Raw genomic sequence first — 20,657 nt, forward strand, 5'->3', positions numbered from 1 at the left:
AGCAGGAATTTGGTGCTGGCACACCCACAGGGATGGGTGCTGACAGCATGGGTACCTTCAGCCCCTGGGAGGGCCTGGCTATGTGTTGGGCAGGTGGCAATGACCAGCAGCCCCTTCTGCTGAGCATGGTGTGTGCAGGGGTCTGGGCTGAGCCCTGGGCAGCTGCAAGAGGCACAGGATGGCCTGGGCCAGGCACCTGGGCAGCACAGCTTGTCTCTTCCAAGGTGGTCATGTAGCAGAGCATCCCTGTCAGTGCTTGAGTGCTTGTCCCTGCTGCCTCTGCCATGAGATCCCATTGTCCCAGTGGAAGGGATCTTGTGGTGCTCAAGGAGTGGAAGGACTGGAATGTTGAAGGGTGGAAAGGAAGTTCAGAAAGTCACCTGGTCCTTCCCCTGCTCCAGAGCAGGACCCAGTGCAACCAGCCTTGCTCAGAAGAGGCATCTGTCTTCTTAGACTTCCAGTGCTGTGGGATCCATGTGTTAATGGAGTACAAGGCACCTGCCCCAAATCACCAGCAACTTCTTTGTTTTCCCCTCAAGTCCTTGTTTTCCATCTGCTGGTAGGAAGAGTCCAGGAAGTATCCTCCCCACAGCCATCCCCAGCAGCCAAGATAGGTCAGACTTTGGGTGCAGCCTCCTGTCCCCTGGAGCAACATCAACTGTGAAACCCTGGGACAAGGCTGAGTCTTCAGGACACTTGTGTTACCTGTGGGGAAAGACCACTGTGGGAAGATGCTGGGAGGCTGCAGAGGCCATTCCAGCAGCTACATTGGGGCTGTTGAGATTCTGGGTTGCTGGGATTGCTGTCCTGGGCCTTAGAGAAATTTGGACCACACATCATCAGCTGCTGGTGTCTCCTGTGTGTTTGTGTCCCAGCATGGAGTCAGAGTCAGCAACCTGCCTTGGTATGTGTGTGCTGCTGAGGAAGGGGGGCCAGGAGCAGTTCCAGTCCTGCCCCAGGCTCCTCCATCATCAGCCCACTCATCAGCTTTGGGTTATTCCACCAGCTCTTTAGGACAAAGCCTGGGTTTCCTGCTCTAAAAGCCCCACCCCACCACTGCCCTCAAATTAATTCTGACATTTCAGCCAGACAAAAAAACCCCACCAAACCCTCTGAGGATAATAAATATGTCACAGGCCACCACGTGGGGCTGAAGTCCATAGATTCAACCTGCTCTGAAGATGGATGTCCCAAAGCAGGGTGACCAGGACCCCTGTCCATGCTGCCTGCTTCAGGACCAGGGATTAGTCTCTGCCCCTTGCATGAGCTCTGATGACACTGCCAATGTCACCAAGCAGGGGAGACCCTTGGGACATCCCTGGGCTAAGTCCTCTTGACCAACGCTTCTGTGTCCTACCTATGGAGACATGACTTTGTGTACTGCCCAAAGCCAAAAAGGTGTCCTAGCTACAAATGTGGCTGCTTTTCCTTCCCACTCCAGATGAAGTGTTTGGAAGGCCACATGTTGTGCCAAGGACACAGTTTCCCTTCCCTAGGAGGTCCCTTTCCTCCAACAGCTCCTGCTGGGCTGCAGCAACGAGATCCTTCCACTCCCATTCAGCTGCCTACAAGGGCAGAAAATTTCCAGATCATGAGGCCTCAAGTAGAATATGAAGTGGAGCTGCCAAGTAAACTCATTTCTGCACAGAATTTATTTTGCCAAGTCAACTGAAGTCGGAAGTTAAAAATGATTGAGGGCAGCTGCTACTTACTAACTACTGGAACATCCTTTCTGGTTTTCTACAGCAATAATTTGTATAAAATTTCAGACTGTTTTTATTACAAGAGGAAGACCAAGCACTTTGATCTACAGAAGCAAGGTAAGATTATTTCTTTTTTTCAGTCATTCCTAGGCAGTAAAACAGTCCTTAATGATTTAATTTTAATGAAATTATATGTGTGCTCCAACCTCAGCTGTTACTCTGTCTTTAAAGAAAAGAGAAATTGCTTTTTGGTGTCACAGAAGTGGTGAATCTGCTCTGCATCCTTGGCATCCTCACTCTGCAGCCTTGAGTTCTGCAGAAATGGCAAACACAGGTGGTAGGACCCAGGGTTAACCACGTTTTAGCTGTCACAGGGGTGTTTGCAGCTCCCACTTTTCTGCTGTCAGGGAAGATGCCCCAGAGCACCCAACGTATGGGGAGGCTGAAGGAGGAGGTGCCCTCAGCCTGGAGAAGCAAAAGCTGGAGCAGGCTTGCCCAGCAGCCACCAGCTCTGGCTGCACCAAGAAAGGACCAGTGACACTGGCCAGAAGCTGGTGTTTCCTGTGAGACACATGCAGCCCTGGGGTGGGAGGGTTTTTGAGGACATTCAAAACTCAGGTGGGCAAGGACTGGAGCAACCTGAGCTCTACTTTGAACATGATGTTGGACTCAGGACCTCTCCAAGTCCTTTCCAACCTAAATCTGTCCAGGATTTCCCCCCAGTGAAGGGCAGCATCACCCACACACGTGAAATTGCTTATTGCATCCCACAGAAGATATGAAAAAGGGACCCAGCCCTTGACAATGACACATCTCACTTGGGCTTTGCTGGGCTCAGCAATGGTAGGAGGAGCTGGCGCAAGAACCACAACCTGCTTTCCCTGCACCAGGGCATGTACAGGACATTCCCTCATGGATAGTTGGTTTGTTGTTTCTCTTCACTGGGTCAAAAACTGGCTGGATGAGCAGGCCCAGGGGGTGATGGTGAATGGAGCTGCATCCAGCTGGTGCCCAGTGACCAGCAGTGTCCCCAGGGATCAGCACTGGGCCCAGTCCTGTCCAACATCTTTATTGATGACCTGGATGTGGGGATGGAGGCCACCCTCAGTAGGTTCTCAGATGACACCAAGCTGGGGGGTGGGAAGAAGCTGCAGGAGGACCTGGACAGGCTGGGATGACATTCAACAAGGCCAAGTGCAGGACCCTGCACTGTGGCCACCATCACCCCAGGCAGTGCTACAGACTGGGGAGGAGTGGCTGGAGAGCAGCCCAGCAGAGAGGGAACCGGGAGCACTGGTTGACAGCTTTTGAACATGATCCAGCAGTGTGAGCCTGGGTGGCCCAGAAGGCCAATGGGATCCTGGCTTGTATCAGGAATGGTGTGGCCAGCAGGAGCAGGGATGTGATTCTCCCCTGTGCTCAGCACTGAGGAGGATCAGCACGGAGGGTTCAACTACAGTTCCAACAGTTGAACATCCCCTTGGACATCAAGGAAGCTCCTTGCCTCATCTCCAGAAGTGTTATCTGAGCACTGTTCATGGGTCTGGCCATAAACTGGCTTTGAAACTCTGCTTGTCCCCTGTCAGGATGAAGGTGAAGACTTGAATACTTCTCCAGCCTGAGAACCTGGGTCAGTGTAGACCCTGGAAACCAGACATGAGTGAAAGAAAGAACCTGCATGTGACAGGTACAGATGAGCCTCAAATATTATCTCTAAAAACTAGTAATAGATACCACTATTAAAACAAACAATATTCTAGCTAGTTATGTGACTCACAGGAATCTGTTGGTTGGCTCATAGTTTTTATTAACCATTTTCTTGAACAATAATTACATAATTAATTATTTTTATTGAATAGTTTATTTAGATTAGAGAATTAGCTTCTTGGTTAATCCTCAAGGACTGGGATTATTATCATCAAAGTCCCTCCTGCACCCCACAGAGTATGGCAGGTGAGTAACCAATGGGCTGTGAGGACTCCTCTGCTCCCTGTCATCCCTGTCATCCTGGACCCTGGATGTCCATGTGCCCTCTTCATCCCCACACACCACTTTGTCTCCCTGTGCTTGACCCTGACACCACTGGACGTCTGGGCCCATGGGGTGGAATGGGATGGAGGACCATGTGTCCCCCATGTGGTGAACATGCCCAGCATGGAGCAGGGATGTGCTGCCACAGTCCATGGCACCCCAGAGCCTTCCCCGATGGGACCCTGGTGCTGATCACTTGGTCTTAGGAGTAACTTGGGAGTCTATGTCCTCTTTTCAGTCATCTTCTCTTCCCCTCCTTGGCCAGGGCTTATCACAGCAGCTGAGGCTCCTCCAAGGACTGCAGAGGGGATGTCTTGGCCCTGCATGTAGGTGGAGGAGGATCCTCATCAACATGGCCTGGTGCTTCTCACTCCAAGGAAGAATTAGGTGCTGTGCAGGTATCAGAACCTTCTCAAAAGCAGGATGGTGAGACATCAAGGAGGGTGGGGAGGCAAACCCCTCCAGCATCTGCTTTTCCAGAGGAGGAGATGAGCAAGGCTTTGATTTGAAGGACACTTGGCCTGAAGAAGGACACTGGGACCCCAGTGGGCAGCAGCCCTGAGTGGTGCTGGTGTCAGATACCAATGGGATTGATGGTGCAGGACATTGTGCACATGGGATCAGCCCAATGTTTTCATCTGCAGAGGACTCACCCACATTGGCAACTCCTCCTGGAGTTCAGGTAGGCAAGAGACCAGGCCTGGAGGACAGGCAGTGAGATGGCATCACCACAAACTGGTGATCCCAATGCCTGGGCTGCTCTGTTCCCCCCATGAGAGGGCAACCATGACCAACTTTGTGCTTGGATGATACGCTGATGGGCCTCCCTATGGCAGCGTGTGGGGAGAAACAAAACCTCATCCCAAAGCCCTGCACTGACACAGAGCTCTGGAGGGCAGGGAAAAGTCTCCACCAGTGCCAGGAACACGTGCAGGTTCCTGCAGAGCCAGCGGTGCCGGAGCGATGGTGCTGCCAGGCTCGGCGTGGCCACGCGGTGCTCCCTGCCCTCCCCCGCTGTTCCCCGGCTGTCCCGGGGGGACAATGGTGTGATCACCTCCCTCTCCCCACTCCCCCCACCAGAGGCAGCTTCAACAAGTCGGGTCACATTGGGATACGTTACTAAATCCTTGCATAAGCTGCTCCGTGAGGTCTCCTCCCCCAGCAGCCGTTTCACAACCCCCAGGAATCGAGGGCACCCTCGTGCCGGGGACACACTCACCCCCTTCTGGAATTTGACCCTGTCATCTCTACGTCTTCCATGGTGGGAACAAAGGCTCCCTTCCCTGCAGCATTTCTGAGCTGGTCCAGATCATGATGGGCGTGGGAAGGTGAGGAATCCACGTCCCATCCTGGCTGAGATGTCTGCCTACCCATCCTTCTCCACCCCAGATCATTCACACCCATTTGGTTGTAGCCACCCCCCTGACCTATTTCTTGACTTATGGTGGGCATGGGCTTCTCTTTGATTTTCTGTGTTCATGTTCTCCTAGGCCTGGCAGCATCACCTCTAGAGATGCTGCCCCACACCCCATCCCTCCTTCCAACCACTCCTGGAAGCAGCAGATACGTGTGGCAGGACCTGACTTGACTGCATCTGCAGGCACCACCCAGGCAACACTCATGCACCTCTCGGGGCCTCTGAAGCAAACTTAGGTCAACTCTGGGGTTTCTCATGGCAGTGTGGGCTCTTCTCCTCCATCTGAGTGCACTTACTCCAACAGTGGTGGGCAGTAGCATGACACAGCCATGGAGACCAATGCTTCTCTCAGTGGTATTGCCCACTTTCAAGGGACGCCTCACGCAGCAGCCCCAGGTAATTGGTCCCTGAGAACAGGCTGTGACACCACCCAGGGTAAGTGCCATGAGCACAAAGAGTCCCTCACTGCACCCATCCCCTCCCACGTGTCCTCTCCTGCAGATGTAATAACCTGCCACTGATATTCAGCAGCACCAGGGAAGTCCCTGGGAGAGGACCAGCCCGAGATCCTGAGCTGGGATCTTCACGCAATCTTTGCTCTTGGGCTGCTGGGCAAGGGCTGCAGCAAGAAAGGGCTTTACCAGCAAGGTCCCAGATGGCAAGCCTTGGGGTGTAGTGTCTCCTTCACAGAGGTGGTGAAGAGACAAGTCCAGGCTGAGCTCACTGGACATTTCCCCACAGGGTAAAGATGGGAGGAGATCAGCAGCTCCTTGGCTGGTTTTGTAGAGGCTCTTCAAGTCAAATGGGAACACAAGGAGATGAAAACTGGGTGATTGGCCAACTTGATGGCCTTCTTCCTGAGGGGAAGCAGAGCTCCTTCCTTCTCCATCACCTCCTCCCCTCCCAGGGCACCTCCCTGATGCTTGCCCTTCCCTGGTAGCTGCATGGCCACTCCTGGTGCTTGTTTCCAGAGTGACCTGCTGACCAAGACCCTTTTTAGCTGCTGACAAGCATCTCAGAATTGTGATCTTGTTGCTCATCTAAGGTGGGACCTGGGATATGACTGTTTGCCAGGGGATGTGCAAGAGCAGGGAAAGGCAGAAGGGACAAGCTTTGACAGCACTGACCTTGGACCTGTTGTCCAGTACCTGCAGGTTCTTGCATGGAGCTTTAAGGGTGGTCTCCAGATGTCCTGCTCTTCTTTGCTGTCCCTTTGTGGGCATCACATGTACCATCTGCCACAAACAGGGGTAGCAAAAGCAGATAACCAAGAATGTGAGCCCATGGAGGTCCAGCTGACAAGGACAAGGGCTTAGCCTGCTTTCCAGCCCCAGAATGGTCAGGAGTGAAGCAGAGGACAAAAGGAAAAGCTGGGAGAGCTGGGTTGGTTCAGATTAAGAAAACAAAGTTTGGAGGGAACTTACAACTCTCTGCAGCTAATTAACTGGAGGATGCAGAGGACATGGAGACAGATCTTCTGAGATGCATGAGGAGAGAAAGAGAAACAACCAGAAGAAGCTGGGACATGGGAAATTCATCTTAGATACCTGGAAACAAAAATCACCACGAGAGTGGTCAAATACTGGGAGAGAGGCCAGTGGGATCTCTGTCAAAACCCAACTGGACAAGGTCTGGAGCAACTGGCTCCCAACTCAGTTCAGCAAAGCTGGGCCTGCTCTGGGCAGAGGGTCAGTCCTTCCTACCTAAATTATTCCATGTTTCTGTTAGGCCACACCTTAATGATGTGTTCAATCTGTTCCCAGGTACTTTGGTCTCCATTACCCAAGACTTCCATCCTGCTGCATGGAGCTTCCCAGCTGAGCTACATGAGCCTTCCCTCCTTTTTGTGGAGAAGTCAGGAATTTCTTTCCCTTCCTGCCCTAAGCTCCCATGCACAATGGCAGGTCTCTGGGGTTGGTGAACTCTACCCACTCCACCACTGGCCAGCCCATGATCTGCTCAGTGCTGTCATCTTCTTGTCCTCCCACAGCACCAGCCCAAAACCATCTCAGTGCCACACGTATGTGAGAAGTGGAGGGAGGTTTTACTCAGAAGCAACCCATGCATGTGTCTCAGCAGCTTCTGCCTGGCTTTCCTCAACTTGGCAGCTCCATGCTCACTTTCAGCTGGATCCTGGTTACTCCATTGGATCTGAGCTTTTCATCTGCCCCGTTCCTGTGGCACTCTCTGGTCCCACAGAAGAAAGTCTTTCATGAGAAGCAGAGTGAAACTAGGACTTTGCAAATCTGAAGAGCAAGTTTCCTTCTGGAAAAACCTTGCCAGGCTCTGGGAAGTCTCAGGGGTGCTGGGGCAAGGCTGAGTCATTGCTCAGAAAATGGCATTATCCTGGGAAAGAAAGGAAATTCCCAGCACCTGCAACTCTGTCCCTCCTGGTGACCACCCTCCCAAGGAAAATCAACCCTAAATGCCAAAAAAAAAAACCCCACAGCAGGATGCCTTGTCCCCAGTTTTAGGGACCAATTAATTTATCCCTCCTGGTGACCACCCTCCTGAGGAAAATCAACCCTAAATGCAAAAAAAAAACCCACAGCAGGACTCCTTGTCCCCAGTTTTAGGGACCAATTAATTTTGCAGCGACCCCCTCGACACTTCCAGCTCAGGAGCACCCGACAAGTTTGAACAGCAAAACCTCCCCCCCTGCACCACTCTGGGAGCAGGATCGGGCCCTTTGATTGCAATCAGCCAGTTGGCAGGAATCCCAGGAACTCGCACAAAAATGCTTTGAAGAGGCCAGATGCACAAGGTGTGTCCCGGGGTGGGGTGGGGAGCCCTGACTCACGGCATCACCATGCGCGGCTCCTGAGCCGGCACCGCAGCCGCGGCCTCCGCTCCCTCCACTCCCCACCTGCCCAGTTATTTCTACTTCTTCTTTTCGTCATTATTTTATTATCAATTGTTATTATTTTAATTTTTTTTTCACCCTGCCAATCTTTCACCCGTCGTGCCCTTAATTCGACGCGACCTTTGCTTCCCTTTCAACCTTCTCCCTGGCTGGGAGCTCCAGACAGAAAGGCAGACAGGGAATTATTTGCTCCAGGCACTGGTGGGTGCAAGCTCGGGTGCTGCTGCTCCCCGTGCTCTGCCAGCCAAGCATCCCCAGCTCGTGATTCAGAGCAGAAATGGCCATTGACACAGAAGTGCAACCAACTCCTTCCTTTAACTCCCTTTTGCTCTTTTAGATGCAGCTTTGGAGCTGTTGCAGCAACCCGGGAGATTCTCTCCCTTGGGCTAGAACGTGCAAACTCGCCCAAAGAGGCTGTTGTTTCTGGAAAGCCTCTCTGAGCTGCCCCAGCCCCAGAGCCCAGCTCAGCATTTTGGGTGGATTATGAAACAGGGCAGATGCCAGCGTGGAGCAGTTGGATTATCCACCAGCAAATGAGGGGATGTGATAAACACTTGGCTTGCTCGTGCGAGGACAGGGTGAGGACTGTTCCCTGCCGCGGGGGAAAATGACATTACAGGTTTGCAAGAGCTGGGCACTTTGTTGTGCTGAAGCCACCTGACACTGACAGCCTGTCATTGATCTGTGCAAACAGCGTTTGGCATCGATAACAAGCTTTCAGGAGAAACAAGTAGGACAGAGGAAAACAACTCCCAGGTATTGCTTGGCTGGTCCTTGCCTGGACTGGAAGGGCATAGGCTTAGCCCCTCTCTGGGAAATGCAACAGGAGCAGCAGAAACTCCTCCTCCATCTCACTGGGCATTTGCCACTCAGTTTAGGGCAATGTTTAGCACTTATCCTGCTTTGGCTTTGCTTGGGCATGATCTGAATGTCCAGGCTGGTTGGTCGATGGAGCAGAGTGAAGCTACTGCATCCCTTGGGTGGGGTTTCAGGAGGTGTGGTGAGAGGGGACCAAAGGTAATTACTCTCTAGACACAGGAGTCTCATTGACAATGATTTGGTTTCTACTGTTGGGTTTCACTGGAGGAACGTGCTGGGGAATCAGAAGAGGAAGGTGCACAATGTTCCCAGGAGCATATCCTGTGCTTTCTGACACTGCTCTTGTCCCTGTGAAACGTGGCACCACGTGCTCGTGAGCCACCAGGGTAACACAAAACCTGATGAATGGGAATGAACAAGGTGCTTCACCTCTGTTTTCGTGGAGGAACCCAGCAGCTGTGAGCTGAAAGCCCCGTTCCTATGGGCAGCCTCCACTATATCACCCTCCACGCAGAAGTGTGGAGCACCCTGCTCCTCCTGGCCCTTCTCTGAGCTGTGTGCTGACATGAGCACCCAGGACCTCATGCTGGGGGGCCCAGGAAGCTTCTGCCCTGGCCACCCTCCTCTTGGCCTTCCTTCTGTTGGGATTGTGCCTCTTCTCCTCTATCAGCCTCCTGTGGCTTGGCAGGAGCTTTGTCAGTGCTTGCTGTGACCTGAAACTGGTCACACCAGCACCAGGGTGTTTGAATCCCTGCAAATGAGTTGCTGCAGTGTGGCTTGGCAGGGAGGTAATTCTCTGCTCAAATTCATAACCTGGCATGTAATTTCTTGCACAGCCATTTTATCTTCTACTCTGCTTGCTGCAAGTCCTAGTTTTCTCCCTGCTGCCCCAAGTTCCTTGCAAAGTTTGTCCCTGCCCTGGTGGCTGCCCTGACTTCCTCATTTCTCCCTGCAAAAGGTGGGACCCCCTTTGGGAGGAGGTCTCACACCACGAGCACAGCAGGACCCTGCAGTCAGCAGGACCCTCCATGACCCCTGCAGCCCTGGGCTCAGGGGGTAGTTTTGCAGCCTGTGTGGGCAGAGGAAGGGCTTTGCAGAGGGGGCTGTGGGACATGGGAGCACCAGGGCAGGATGGAGGCCCAAGCCCCGGGCAGGAACAGGCACCGTGGTGGTTTTGCTGTTCTGACCCACAGCATCAGCCACACTGCCTTCAACTAGCAGGGGCGTCCCCAGGCACTGACCCACCATTTTCATCCAGTTTAGACCCAGGGAAATGCTACAACACAAGGTGGGCAGGCTGTGTGGGAGACCCTCCAGCTGCCCAGGAGCACCCTTTGCACCCCAGCCCCACACAGCCTCTCCCAGGAGCCCCTCACAGTGAAGAGGCCAGTGATGTCCACCCACACCTGCCCACCTTGCCTGCTCCTCCTTGGCCCCCTTTGCTTCCCCCCCGGGACCCCTGGATCTGGGCGCGGGGAGGCAGTTTGGGGCGCGGGAGCCCCGCAGCGGGGAGCGCGTGGGTGTGTGCGGGCAGGGCTGTATATCCAGTCTGGCAGAGGGTGTTTCCTGCTCACACGCTGGGGAGCTGAGCTGGGAGCAGGAGCCCTGAGACAGCCTCGGCCCTGGGGGGGGCGTATGGCAAGGAGGGCTTCGGGAGATTAACCCCAGCAGGAGACGCGTTCGCGGGTGGCTCGTGCGGTGCCCGGTCAGGTGAAGAGCAGCCCCTCTCCTGCCCCCCAGCCCTGCTGCAGACATGCTCCACTCTCCGCTGAAAACAGCCCTGGCCTACGAGTGCTTCCAGGACCAGGCCAGCTCCACTCTGGCCCTGCCCTCGGACCACAAGCTGAAAACGAAGGGCACGGGAAAACAGCGGGTCCAGGAGCAGGTGATGATGACGGTGAAGAGGCAGAAGCAAAAGTCATCGGTGTCGTCCAGCGTGGGCCACTCCAACCGAGGTAAAACGCCCCTCTGGGGACAGAGCAGATGTTCTGGGGTGTTTCTGGGGGGGGTTGTCTGAGGGGGACAGACTGGTTTGTGCCTTTGAGGGGTTACCCCAGGAAGGGGACATTGAGGTTTCTTGCCCTGGATGGAAGAGTTAGGACACGATGCAGAGCTGGATGCATCGACTCCCTCCCTGGTGGAGCTGATTCCCTGGGCTGCTCCACATCCCCCAGGCACTTGGACATTTCAGTGGGGTTCTATTAACCATTTGTTCCCTGGCTTTAAAGCTGGAGTAGCTGCCCAACCTTTGCAAATACTTCTTTGCTAGTGCTCCCATGGTTGGAATCCTCCACCAGACCCATCCCCTCCTCTGATGGCCAAAGCCAACAGTGTTGCTCTTCACTGTGCCATGGGGCCAGGAGCCTCCAGCTGGGGCTCAGCTGTCTCCTGAGCAGGTGGAGAGCAGGCAGCTCTGCCGACACATAGGACATGAACCTGAGCTTGGGATTCACCTCTGAAGATCCCAACACGTCTCCCATTTGCAGGCTGAGAAGTGCGGGCACCTCTGGGAGACCCCAGTGAGAGTGGTAGGAAGGGCATGAGTGAGGAGAGATGTCCTTTCCTTACTTCAGCAGCTTGTGTTGGGTCACTGGGGACACTTTGCAGCCCCCTCCCATTTGCAGATGGGCAGAAAGGGGTGCAGGGGACCTGGCAGCCTGGCCACCTCCATGCTCTGAGTCTGTGCCACAGAAAGCAAGCAGTGAGCTGAGCCCTGGAGCCAGGTTTCCTACTGGAATACCTCTCTTCTTGGGTCAAGGCTTGGCAGATGGTTTTCTTCACCATCCTTGCGTACAGAGAAAGCCAATTGGGAGATCAGTCCCAGCTTTCCCCAGCCAGGAGCTGCAGACCCAGAGGGTTGCAGCAGGCGCAGAACAAAACCTCCTGGCTCTGGGAGGTGCTTTCACCAGCAGCTGCAACGAGTTCATTGCTCCAGCCATGTCCACTGGGAGAGGAAAGCCCAAGGCTTCTGGGGAGAAGTGGGAACTGGGGCTGGGGCTGAACCCTTCAGCCAAGTCTGGAGTGAGCAGCTGGAAAGCTGGGTGAGCTGGGCCAGTCTCTGCCACCTCTTCTGGGGACTATGGCTTGACCAGAAGCTTTTCCAAGCTGGATTGTGAAGCTGAATCTAGCTCTGGTGGGGTGTCATGGTCCAGACACACGTTTTGGGCTGCCTCCCCAAGAGAAGCATGAGGCTGGAGGTGAAGTGGAGGAGGTGTTCCCATGGGAGCCATCCTGGCTGTAATGCCTGGCAGCTGCTGCAGTGAAAGGAACAGGGCAGCTCCTGGATGGATGGCATGTGAGCAGGGCCCCGTGATGGGCACCACCAGGAACAATTCTGCTTTCTCTTTTTGTGTGTGTGTTTGTGGACATGGAGTCCAGGGGGTGGATGGGGGACAGGGCAAGGAAAGCTTTCTTCTGCCATCAAAATGGAAGATGTAAATCTCCTACCTCAGGAGGGTTTATTGCTTAGGGTGTTATGGTGCTGGACCTACCAAAACAAACAAACAAACAAACAAACAAACAACAACCCCCCAAAAAAAAACCAAACCAGGGTGTGATGAGAGGCTCTGGATGGGGACTGGGGCAGTGGCAGCCTCCCTCCCCAGTGAAGGGGTGTTTTGTTTCAAGGGGAAGGGGGCAGAGAGACATCACCCACTGCCACCCGCAGGCAGGAAGGAAGGGAGGCAGAGGGTGATTATTCCTCTTGGAGAGGAGCCCAGGTGAAACCTCTGGGAAAGAAAAAAAAAAAAAAAAAGGAAAAGCAGATTCCCAAGCTGCCCGTCTCTGCTCGACAGGCTGGAGCTGAACTCCTCCTCCAGACACTTTTGGAAATGTCTGGGAATGGGAATTGCGTGGAAATGTGCAGCTCTGGTTTCTGTGTCCCAGGGAAGCTGAGTCACATCCAGCTCCCAGGGGCTGAGGCTTTCCCATTCTCACCACAAAGAGGTTGGTCAGCACCAAGGTCCTGCTGGCTGCTTCACCACTTCGACTGCTCCCAATGTGTTTCTGGATGGAATCCCAGAAGGGCAAGAAGCTGCCTTTATTTTAGGGCTTTTCTCCTGGTTTGAAGCCCAAGAGGGTCAGGCTGAATGTTCAAGTATGGATTCTTGCTGCTGTTGGTCCATAGGTTGGCTGAGCAGACATGAAGAGAAGCATTAATGTTTCCTACAAGCTACAGGGGTCTGTGGGTGTGGAGGGTCTTACTGGTCAAATGCTCCTCCAACCTCAGCTACGTCCCCCCCTATGACTGCTCAGAGCTGCTCCTCAAAGGCAGCATAAGCTGTGGAACTCCCAGAGCCCCTCGTTAAGAATTCAAGTGCTTTTCTCCTTCTGCACCCAGATTGTTTCCTGCATGTGTCTGCTGAGATGTTGGTTCAGGTCCAGGTGGCTAGTTTTGCACTTTGATCTGTGGTTGGAGCAGGAGCTCATGGTGCAGCTTTCCCAGCTTCAGGAACACCTGTGCATGTAGGACAGGGAGCACGGACATGGACCCCTCTTGCATGTAGCTGGGATGGGTGTTGTTATATTCCATAACTGAAGTTTCTTAAGAGGGTCAACAGACATTCCTTCAAAGTCCTGTTAACTGATGAATACATAAAATTAGTTGGTTATTTGGACTCAAGAAGATCAAGGCATTGTAGCCACACTCTGAAGATCTAGTGACAGCAAACATATACACATGTCACAGCAGGGCAACATGATCCATTTGGGCTCAAACTGGTGTTCACTGGAGTAGAGCAGTGAGCAGAAGACAGTGGCAAGCAGCATAAATCTGCATCCAGAGTGGGACCTTTTCTTAGTGCAGCAGCTACAGGTGTTTCCAAGGGTGGCTGCAGAGGTTGGGGTCTGTGGGGTCTGCCCTGCTGGGGTTCTGGGTCTGGGGTCTGCTCTGAGGCATATCTTCTTACCATGGATGAAGAGTTAACTGGATGTTTCCATCTGAATTTGTGAGTAATGCAAGTTTTCAAGGAGAAAGGAATTTCAGCAGCGTGGCAGGAGGGAAGGCTGAACCAGCTCCTCAGAGCCAACAGCATCAGGCTGTAGAGTCCTCTGGCTAAAGAAAAGCTTTTCCAGTGGCTCATCACTGGCTGGCAGGGTAGAGGAGGGAGCAAAGGTCTGAGGAAAGACAACAAAGGAGTGTTGTACCCAACTGTCTGACAGCTAGGCTGTGATTCAGAGGTTTTCTGTGCTGGCTGTGGCTGAGGGGAGAAATCCCACCTACCTCTGATGTGATCCCACGTATTCTAATGGCAATCTTGACTGCTGTGAAGAGGAGATTTTGGAGATAACAAACCTTTGGAAGTCTTCTGTAACCTTCCCCAGCATGAGATGATTCAGTGGAAGCCATTCACTCTTTCACAAACCTCAGAGTATTGGAAGGCAGGAGCAAAGTTGGGTCATTCCTGCAAGAATCTCAGCTCCTGCGATTTCACTAATGCTGCTCTGGCAGGAGGCATCAGGCTTTGCTTTGTGCCTCCCACGGGCCCTCTTCTCTCTACTACTTTTTTTCCTATGTTTAATCATCCTTATTGTTTTAAAGCTGTGCATAGTTGATTTAACTCACCCAGCCTGCACTACCAGGGACTGGTTCTTGTCTTGCCTTTCACCGCCGCAAATTAATATTTATTCCCATGCATCCATTTCCACAAAGCTCCCTGGTGGCTTCATGTGTCCAGCTGAAGCCTTTCACTGTCATGCTTGAAAAACAGCCCTTTGAACACAAATCTTCTCCTCACCAGCAGTCTCTTAGCTTCAATGAGTGTAAATTTGCCTTTGAAGAAAATAAATAACTCATCAAGCACAGGCACGTTGGGTCAGGTGAAGTCTCAGTTTGCTTTGCCATCATCAATGGCAGCTGGGGGGGGGGGGGGGGCAGGACAAGGTGGGCATGTAGTAGGGGTCACAGGGGTTAAGTGCAAGATGGAGCTGTTGGATCAAGTCCAGAGTAGGCCATGAAGATGATCAGAGGATGGAGCAGCTCTGGAGCCAGGCTGGGAGAGTTGAGGTGTTCAGCCTGGAGAAGAGAAGGCTCCAGGGAGACCTTAGAGCAGCTTCCAGGGCCTGAAGGGGCTCCAGGAAAGCTGGGGAGGGGCTTGAGACAAGGGCAGGGAGGGATGGGACAAGAAGGAATGGTCTCTAACAGGAAGAAGGGAGACTGACATTACATATTATGAAGAAATTCTTCACTATAAGGGTGGTGAGAGCCTGGCCCAGGTTGCCCAGGGAAGCTGTGGCTGCCCCATCCCTGGCAGTGTTGAAGGGCAGGTTGGATGGGGCTTGGAGCAGCCTGGGCTGGTGGGAGGTGTCCCTGCCCATGCAGGGGGTTGGATCTAGATGATCTTGAATGTCCCTTCCAACCCAAACCATTCCATGATTCTATGGTCTTGCAATCCTTACCTGTCATCATTAGGTTATAGTTGTGAACTGTCCCACTGAAGTGAAATGAGAGTTCAGACTGACCACGTTTTGAAGGAAGTGCCTTGGGGAGCTGCCAATTTAGGGGTGGGAGAGAGGGGTTACTCTGATAGCCCAGCCAGCTCTTGAGCAGCCCCCAGTGGTATTTTCTGCCCACAACCATCATTGATTGCAAGTTGTGCATCTCAGTGATTCTCATCCATGTCCTTTCTGCCTCTGTCCCATCTGTTACCTACTGCTGATACAGTGGGTTTAACTGGCTCTGTGTTTGTGCAAGTGCAAGAGGGCACTTCAGAGACCTAAACAGCTGCTTGGATGACAAATGGGACACACACATATGGACATAGCTAGAAAAAAGCACCAGAGAGGCATCTCCCTCAAAGACCATTTCCAGTTGGGGTGTTCAGCCTGGAGAAGAGAAGGCTCCAGGGAGACCTTAGAGCACCTTCCAGTGCCTGAAGGGGCTCCAGGAAAGCTGGGGAGGGCCTTGGGACAAGGGCAGGGAGGGATGGGACAAGAAGGAATGGTCTCTAACAGGAAGAAGGGAGACTGACATTACATATTATGAAGAAATTCTTCACTATAAGGGTGGTGAGAGCCTGGCCCAGGTTGCCCAGGGAAGCTGTGGCTGCCCCATCCCTGGCAGTGTTGAAGGGCAGGTTGGATGGGGCTTGGAGCAGCCTGGGCTGGTGGGAGGTGTCCCTGCCCATGCAGGGGGTTGGATCTAGATGATCTTGAATGTCCCTTCCAACCCAAACCATTCCATGATTCTATGGTCTTGCAATCCTTACCTGTCATCATTAGGTTATAGTTGTGAACTGTCCCACTGAAGTGAAATGAGAGTTCAGACTGACCACGTTTTGAAGGAAGTGCCTTGGGGAGCTGCCAATTTAGGGGTGGGAGAGAGGGGTTACTCTGATAGCCCAGCCAGCACTTGAGCAGCCCCCAGTGGTATTTTCTGCCCACAACCATCATTGATTGCAAGTTGTGCATCTCAGTGATTCTCATCCATGTCCTTTCTGCCTCTGTCCCATCTGTTACCTACTGCTGATACAGTGGGTTTAACTGGCTCTGTGTTTGTGCAAGTGCAAGAGGGCACTTCAGAGACCTAAACAGCTGCTTGGATGACAAATGGGACACACACATATGGACATAGCTAGAAAAAAGCACCAGAGAGGCATCTCCCTCAAAGACCATTTCCACCCCCTGCCTAAGTGTTGGGTGGGGCTTTTTTTAAGAGATAGTCTGGTTTTATCCCAGAGCCTCGGGACCTGTGACCAACTTGTATGGCCTCCAACCCTGAGGTGGCTGAAAAGAGGAATGTCCTTCCTCTCCCTGGGGGCTGGTGACACACCTCCAAGCTGGCTCCTAAGGTGAACGAGGCAGAGAAGAATCTAAACTTGCAGGACTAAGCAAAGATGATGTTTGCTTTAGCCATCACCATCAGAAAATCCCCAGGTTCCTCCTGGCCTTCAGCCTGGGCTCTCCAAGCAATAAACCACAGCTGTGTGGTGACAGGAGCAGCACCTTCTCCAACCAGCAAGGCAGCTTCAAAATGCCATTTGAGGTTATAGATAATTACATATTTACAGGCTCTTATATACAAGTTCTTGGAAGTGAAGGCAGCTTGAACAACTGAAGGACATAAACTTGCATGAACTGCCTGGTCTCTTGAATTTGGCCACATAGTGGTGTTTTATACAAGAAATTAGAGGTGTGCCTAAACTGGCTTATTTTTGGTGTCCTCTTGCTCAACCCCAAAGTTTTTAGTGCAACTAATGACCAGAATGGCTTATGAAAGGAAAAACATGGTCCCCAGGGGGGACTGGACAGAGTAACTTGTGAGTCATGCCCAGAAACACCTCCAACTGCCCACCCACAGCACCAGGAACACACTCCCCCCTGCAGTTCCATGAAGTTTGCACAGAACAAGAGGATCTCTGTAAGAAGGAATTCCCAGGAACTGTTGTCATGGGATCATTTTATCTTTGTGCTCAGAACTCATGTCATTACCTCACTCTGTGCCCTGGCCCAAACTTACCCTTTCAAGTCACAGAGTCACAGAGTGGTGGGGGTTGGAAGGGGCATCTGAAGATCAACTAGTCCAACCCCTCTGCTAGAACAGGGTCACCTACAGCAGATCCCACAGGAACACATCCATATGGATTTGGAATGTCTCCAGGGATGGAGACTCCACTACCTCTCTGGGCAGCCTGTCCCAGGGCTCTATCACCCTCAAAAGTTTTTCCTCATGTTCAGCTGGAACCTCCTGTGCTCCAGTTTGTGCCCATTGCCCCTTGTCCTGTCACTGGGCACTGCTGGGAAGAGTCTGGCCCCATCCTGCTGACACCCCTGGAGATATTGAGGAGGGTTGATGAGATCCCCCCTCAGGCTCCTCCTCTCCAGCTGAACAGCCCCAGCTCTCCCAGCCTTGCTGAACCCCAGCACTTATGTTTGATCTGGAGTTTCAGGGAAATCCCTGGGTGGGGTGGGAAGACCAAAGGGAAGGGCACAGCGGAATTGTATCTCCTGTTGGACATCCATGGCCATTTCCTTGCTTATCAGCAAGTTCTGCACAGTTTAATTTATATGGAGCAATCAGATCTGGAGAGATCTTAGGGAACAATGCCCACCAAGTCTCTAGACTCTGTGAAAAATGAGATCCTGTGGTTTTCTGCACAGCTCTGTGAAACTACTCTGCTGTTGCTTGCTCTTTGGTCAGCAATGTTCCTCAGATGCTGCCATCCACGCAGCCCTGCTCCTCTTGTTGACAGTAGAAAGCAAATTCATTATTTATACCCCAGCTGTGGGATCCATCTTCCTGAGAAAATGCAAGAATTTTTAGCCACGAACCAAATCACCATAACAGGTTCTGGTGCCTCAGGCAAGGCAATAAACCAGATTTGTTCCAGGGATCAGGGCTCAAGAAGACCTGAGTGGCTTCAGGGCCTTTGTGGTCGAGCTTATCCAGTTTATCTAAGAGGTGACTCTTATCAAACAATCAGAGAGATTAGGATATTTCTGACATTACCCACCAGTTTAGGTGCATAAATTAAGACAGGTAAGTCCTGATCTTGTACTTTGTTAGACATTCAGAGCTTCCCCTGGAAGTTAATTGGAGCGCAGGGTTTGCGCTTCCTCATAACGGGCCTTGGGATGCCACGATTATTGAGCACTTTTGAGAAGGAAACTTCAATGACTTTCAACTCTTGTGGACCATCTGAAGGGGCATGAAGGAATCCCAGCACAGAAAGGGAATGACTTGATTCATTTTTTTCTGCTAATGATAATTGTAGCATCATGTAAAATACTCTTAGGAGGGATCCAAAGATTGTGCTGGTGGTGAGAAACACCTGGAAGAGCTCTTAGTGGGGCTGGGACAGGGAATTCCAAACACTGATTAAAGCACTGAGAGACAGTAGAAATGGCTGTTGGGTTCCTCCTGTCCCAGGGAATCTGCCCCTTTATGAAACGTATCTAAGATCTAGTCTCATGTATTTCCCTACCACCCCAAAAATAATGATGAAGCTTAATACGTTTTCAGGAAAAGAAAGTAAAAATACACAGAGTGATCTTTTAGAGACTGGGGAGTGAAACTTAAGGCAGTGCAATTAGGGTTTTTAATGTTTCACTACTTCAGATCCCCAGGAATTAAATCGACTTGATCATCATTTACCCATCATTTGTTATTTATTTATTTATTTGTTATTTATTATTTATTATTTGTTATTTATTTATTTGTTATTTATTATTGATGGAATTTAGTCAGCCTTGCTCAGGCTGCCAGTGTTGATGGGATTGTTGGGATTCAGCCCAGGAAAGCCAGACTAGTGAAAGGGTCTGGGATGGGTTTTGCCTTCAGAGAAGAGGCAGGGTTTTTATACCTCCATGTCAGAATAAGGGAAGTCTATCCCAGGATATGTAGCACAAAATATCATCCACTTCCTCTCATATAGCAAAGACCTAAGACCTTGTCCTAGTCTCTGACCCCCTCTGCTCTTGTTGGCTGTAGATTTTAAGGCAGTTGGTCTTTTGTGCTGCAAATCTTAGGCTGTTGCTTGTGGTCTGAGGGCTGGAGTTTCAAAGAGCTCTTCTGGAATGAACATCTGCCCTGGGTTTCCTGCAATGACAAGGACTCAACTTTCTGCCTGTCTTTCCTATCTTCCTGTTAAGGTTTCTAACTCTGATATTCTTCAGTACCTAAACTCACTGGAAAAAAAAAAGTCCTGTGCTCTGAAGGCTACCTGCTGGTGCCTCTTGCTCCTGCTGACCATGTTTTTTGCATTTGCAGGTTCCATGTATGATGGTTTGGCTGATGGATATGGCTATGGGACATCCCGGAGCTATTATGCCAAAACCCAGGCAGGGAACAGCAACTGGGGATACCCGGTAAGAGGCTCTTTTATCTGGGAACTGTGGCATTACTTGAGCTGACCTGTACAGAAAGGAGGAGTCATGTAGCAAGGTCGTGGAACTTCAGAAACTTGCCTGAGAGAGATCTGCCCTGACTATGGCTGTCTTAGTAATTCCAGGCTATGGAAGAGGGTGGTTGAGGAGCCCATATCCCTGTGGTCTGTGGCTGGGGAATTTAGTGTGGACAAGGTTTGCTTTGTGGATTGATGTCCAAATGGCACAAGAGGACTGAAGCTGTCTGAAGCTGTCAGCACATCCATTGCTCACCTGGGAGAGTTTTCAGTTTTGTTCCCATGTACCAAAAAACCTTCTCTGTGTACAACATGAATGTGGTTGAATGGTGATGATCAGGGGATTTACATTATAACTGTGTTGCTATTCCCAGCCTCATTGCTGGTGCAGACTCTTTTCAGATAGTCTCTGAGTTTGAAAATGAGGTGGTCCACTTCTCCCATAGTGATTTCTGAAGAATAGATTACAGATTGCCAGAAAAAGCACAGGTGAGACAGTACTTGTTTCTGCCCAGTCTGAGTCCCATATCCCACAGAGATCCTGCTCTTGCCCTTGGTGACCGACTCCTGGTAATCACTCCAGACCACTTCATTGTCTGCTGGGACCTGTTGCCTCTCTGCCTCAGGCCTGTTTTCTGCTCTTTCTTGGTTTTCATCAGCTATAAAGTAGAAATGAGAAATTCATACATCTGGTATTTGAATATGGGAAAAAGAAAGGGCTCCTGTCAACAACTCACAACTCGGGGTGGCAAAGCAAAGCAGCTCCCTCTGAGCCATCAGAGCACCAGGAAAGGTGCTTATGTTGGCTTCCAGCACAAAGACAGAGGTTTGAAGATAATCCTGGTAGTTGACAGATAAGGTCAGCATTCCTCAGCTTCAGGAATATTTCTCTGTTGTCTCTTCTAATGGCCCCGGTGTGACATGCTCCCTTCAAGGTGCCAATGTCACTTGCTAGGTTTGCATCCTGGGGTTGCTGCCCACTGTGT

At 51.7% G+C, this 20,657-nt stretch overlaps 1 protein-coding gene across 1 annotated transcript in view; it reads left to right on the forward strand.

The window, feature by feature from the left end:
* Positions 1-10,586: 10,586 nt before the first annotated feature.
* The window catches only part of PKP1 (plakophilin 1), a 48,292-nt gene continuing 38,221 nt past the window's right edge, over positions 10,587-20,657 (forward strand). Inside the window, exons 1-2 of the mRNA XM_009994155.1 lie at positions 10,587-10,788; positions 19,539-19,636. Coding sequence (XP_009992457.1) covers positions 10,587-10,788; positions 19,539-19,636 — 300 coding nt within the window. The remainder of the gene's footprint in view (positions 10,789-19,538; positions 19,637-20,657) is intronic.

Source organism: Chaetura pelagica, unplaced genomic scaffold (genome assembly GCF_000747805.2).
Source record: "Chaetura pelagica isolate M959 unplaced genomic scaffold, ChaPel_1.0 scaffold470, whole genome shotgun sequence".
Taxonomy (NCBI): domain Eukaryota; kingdom Metazoa; phylum Chordata; class Aves; order Apodiformes; family Apodidae; genus Chaetura; species Chaetura pelagica.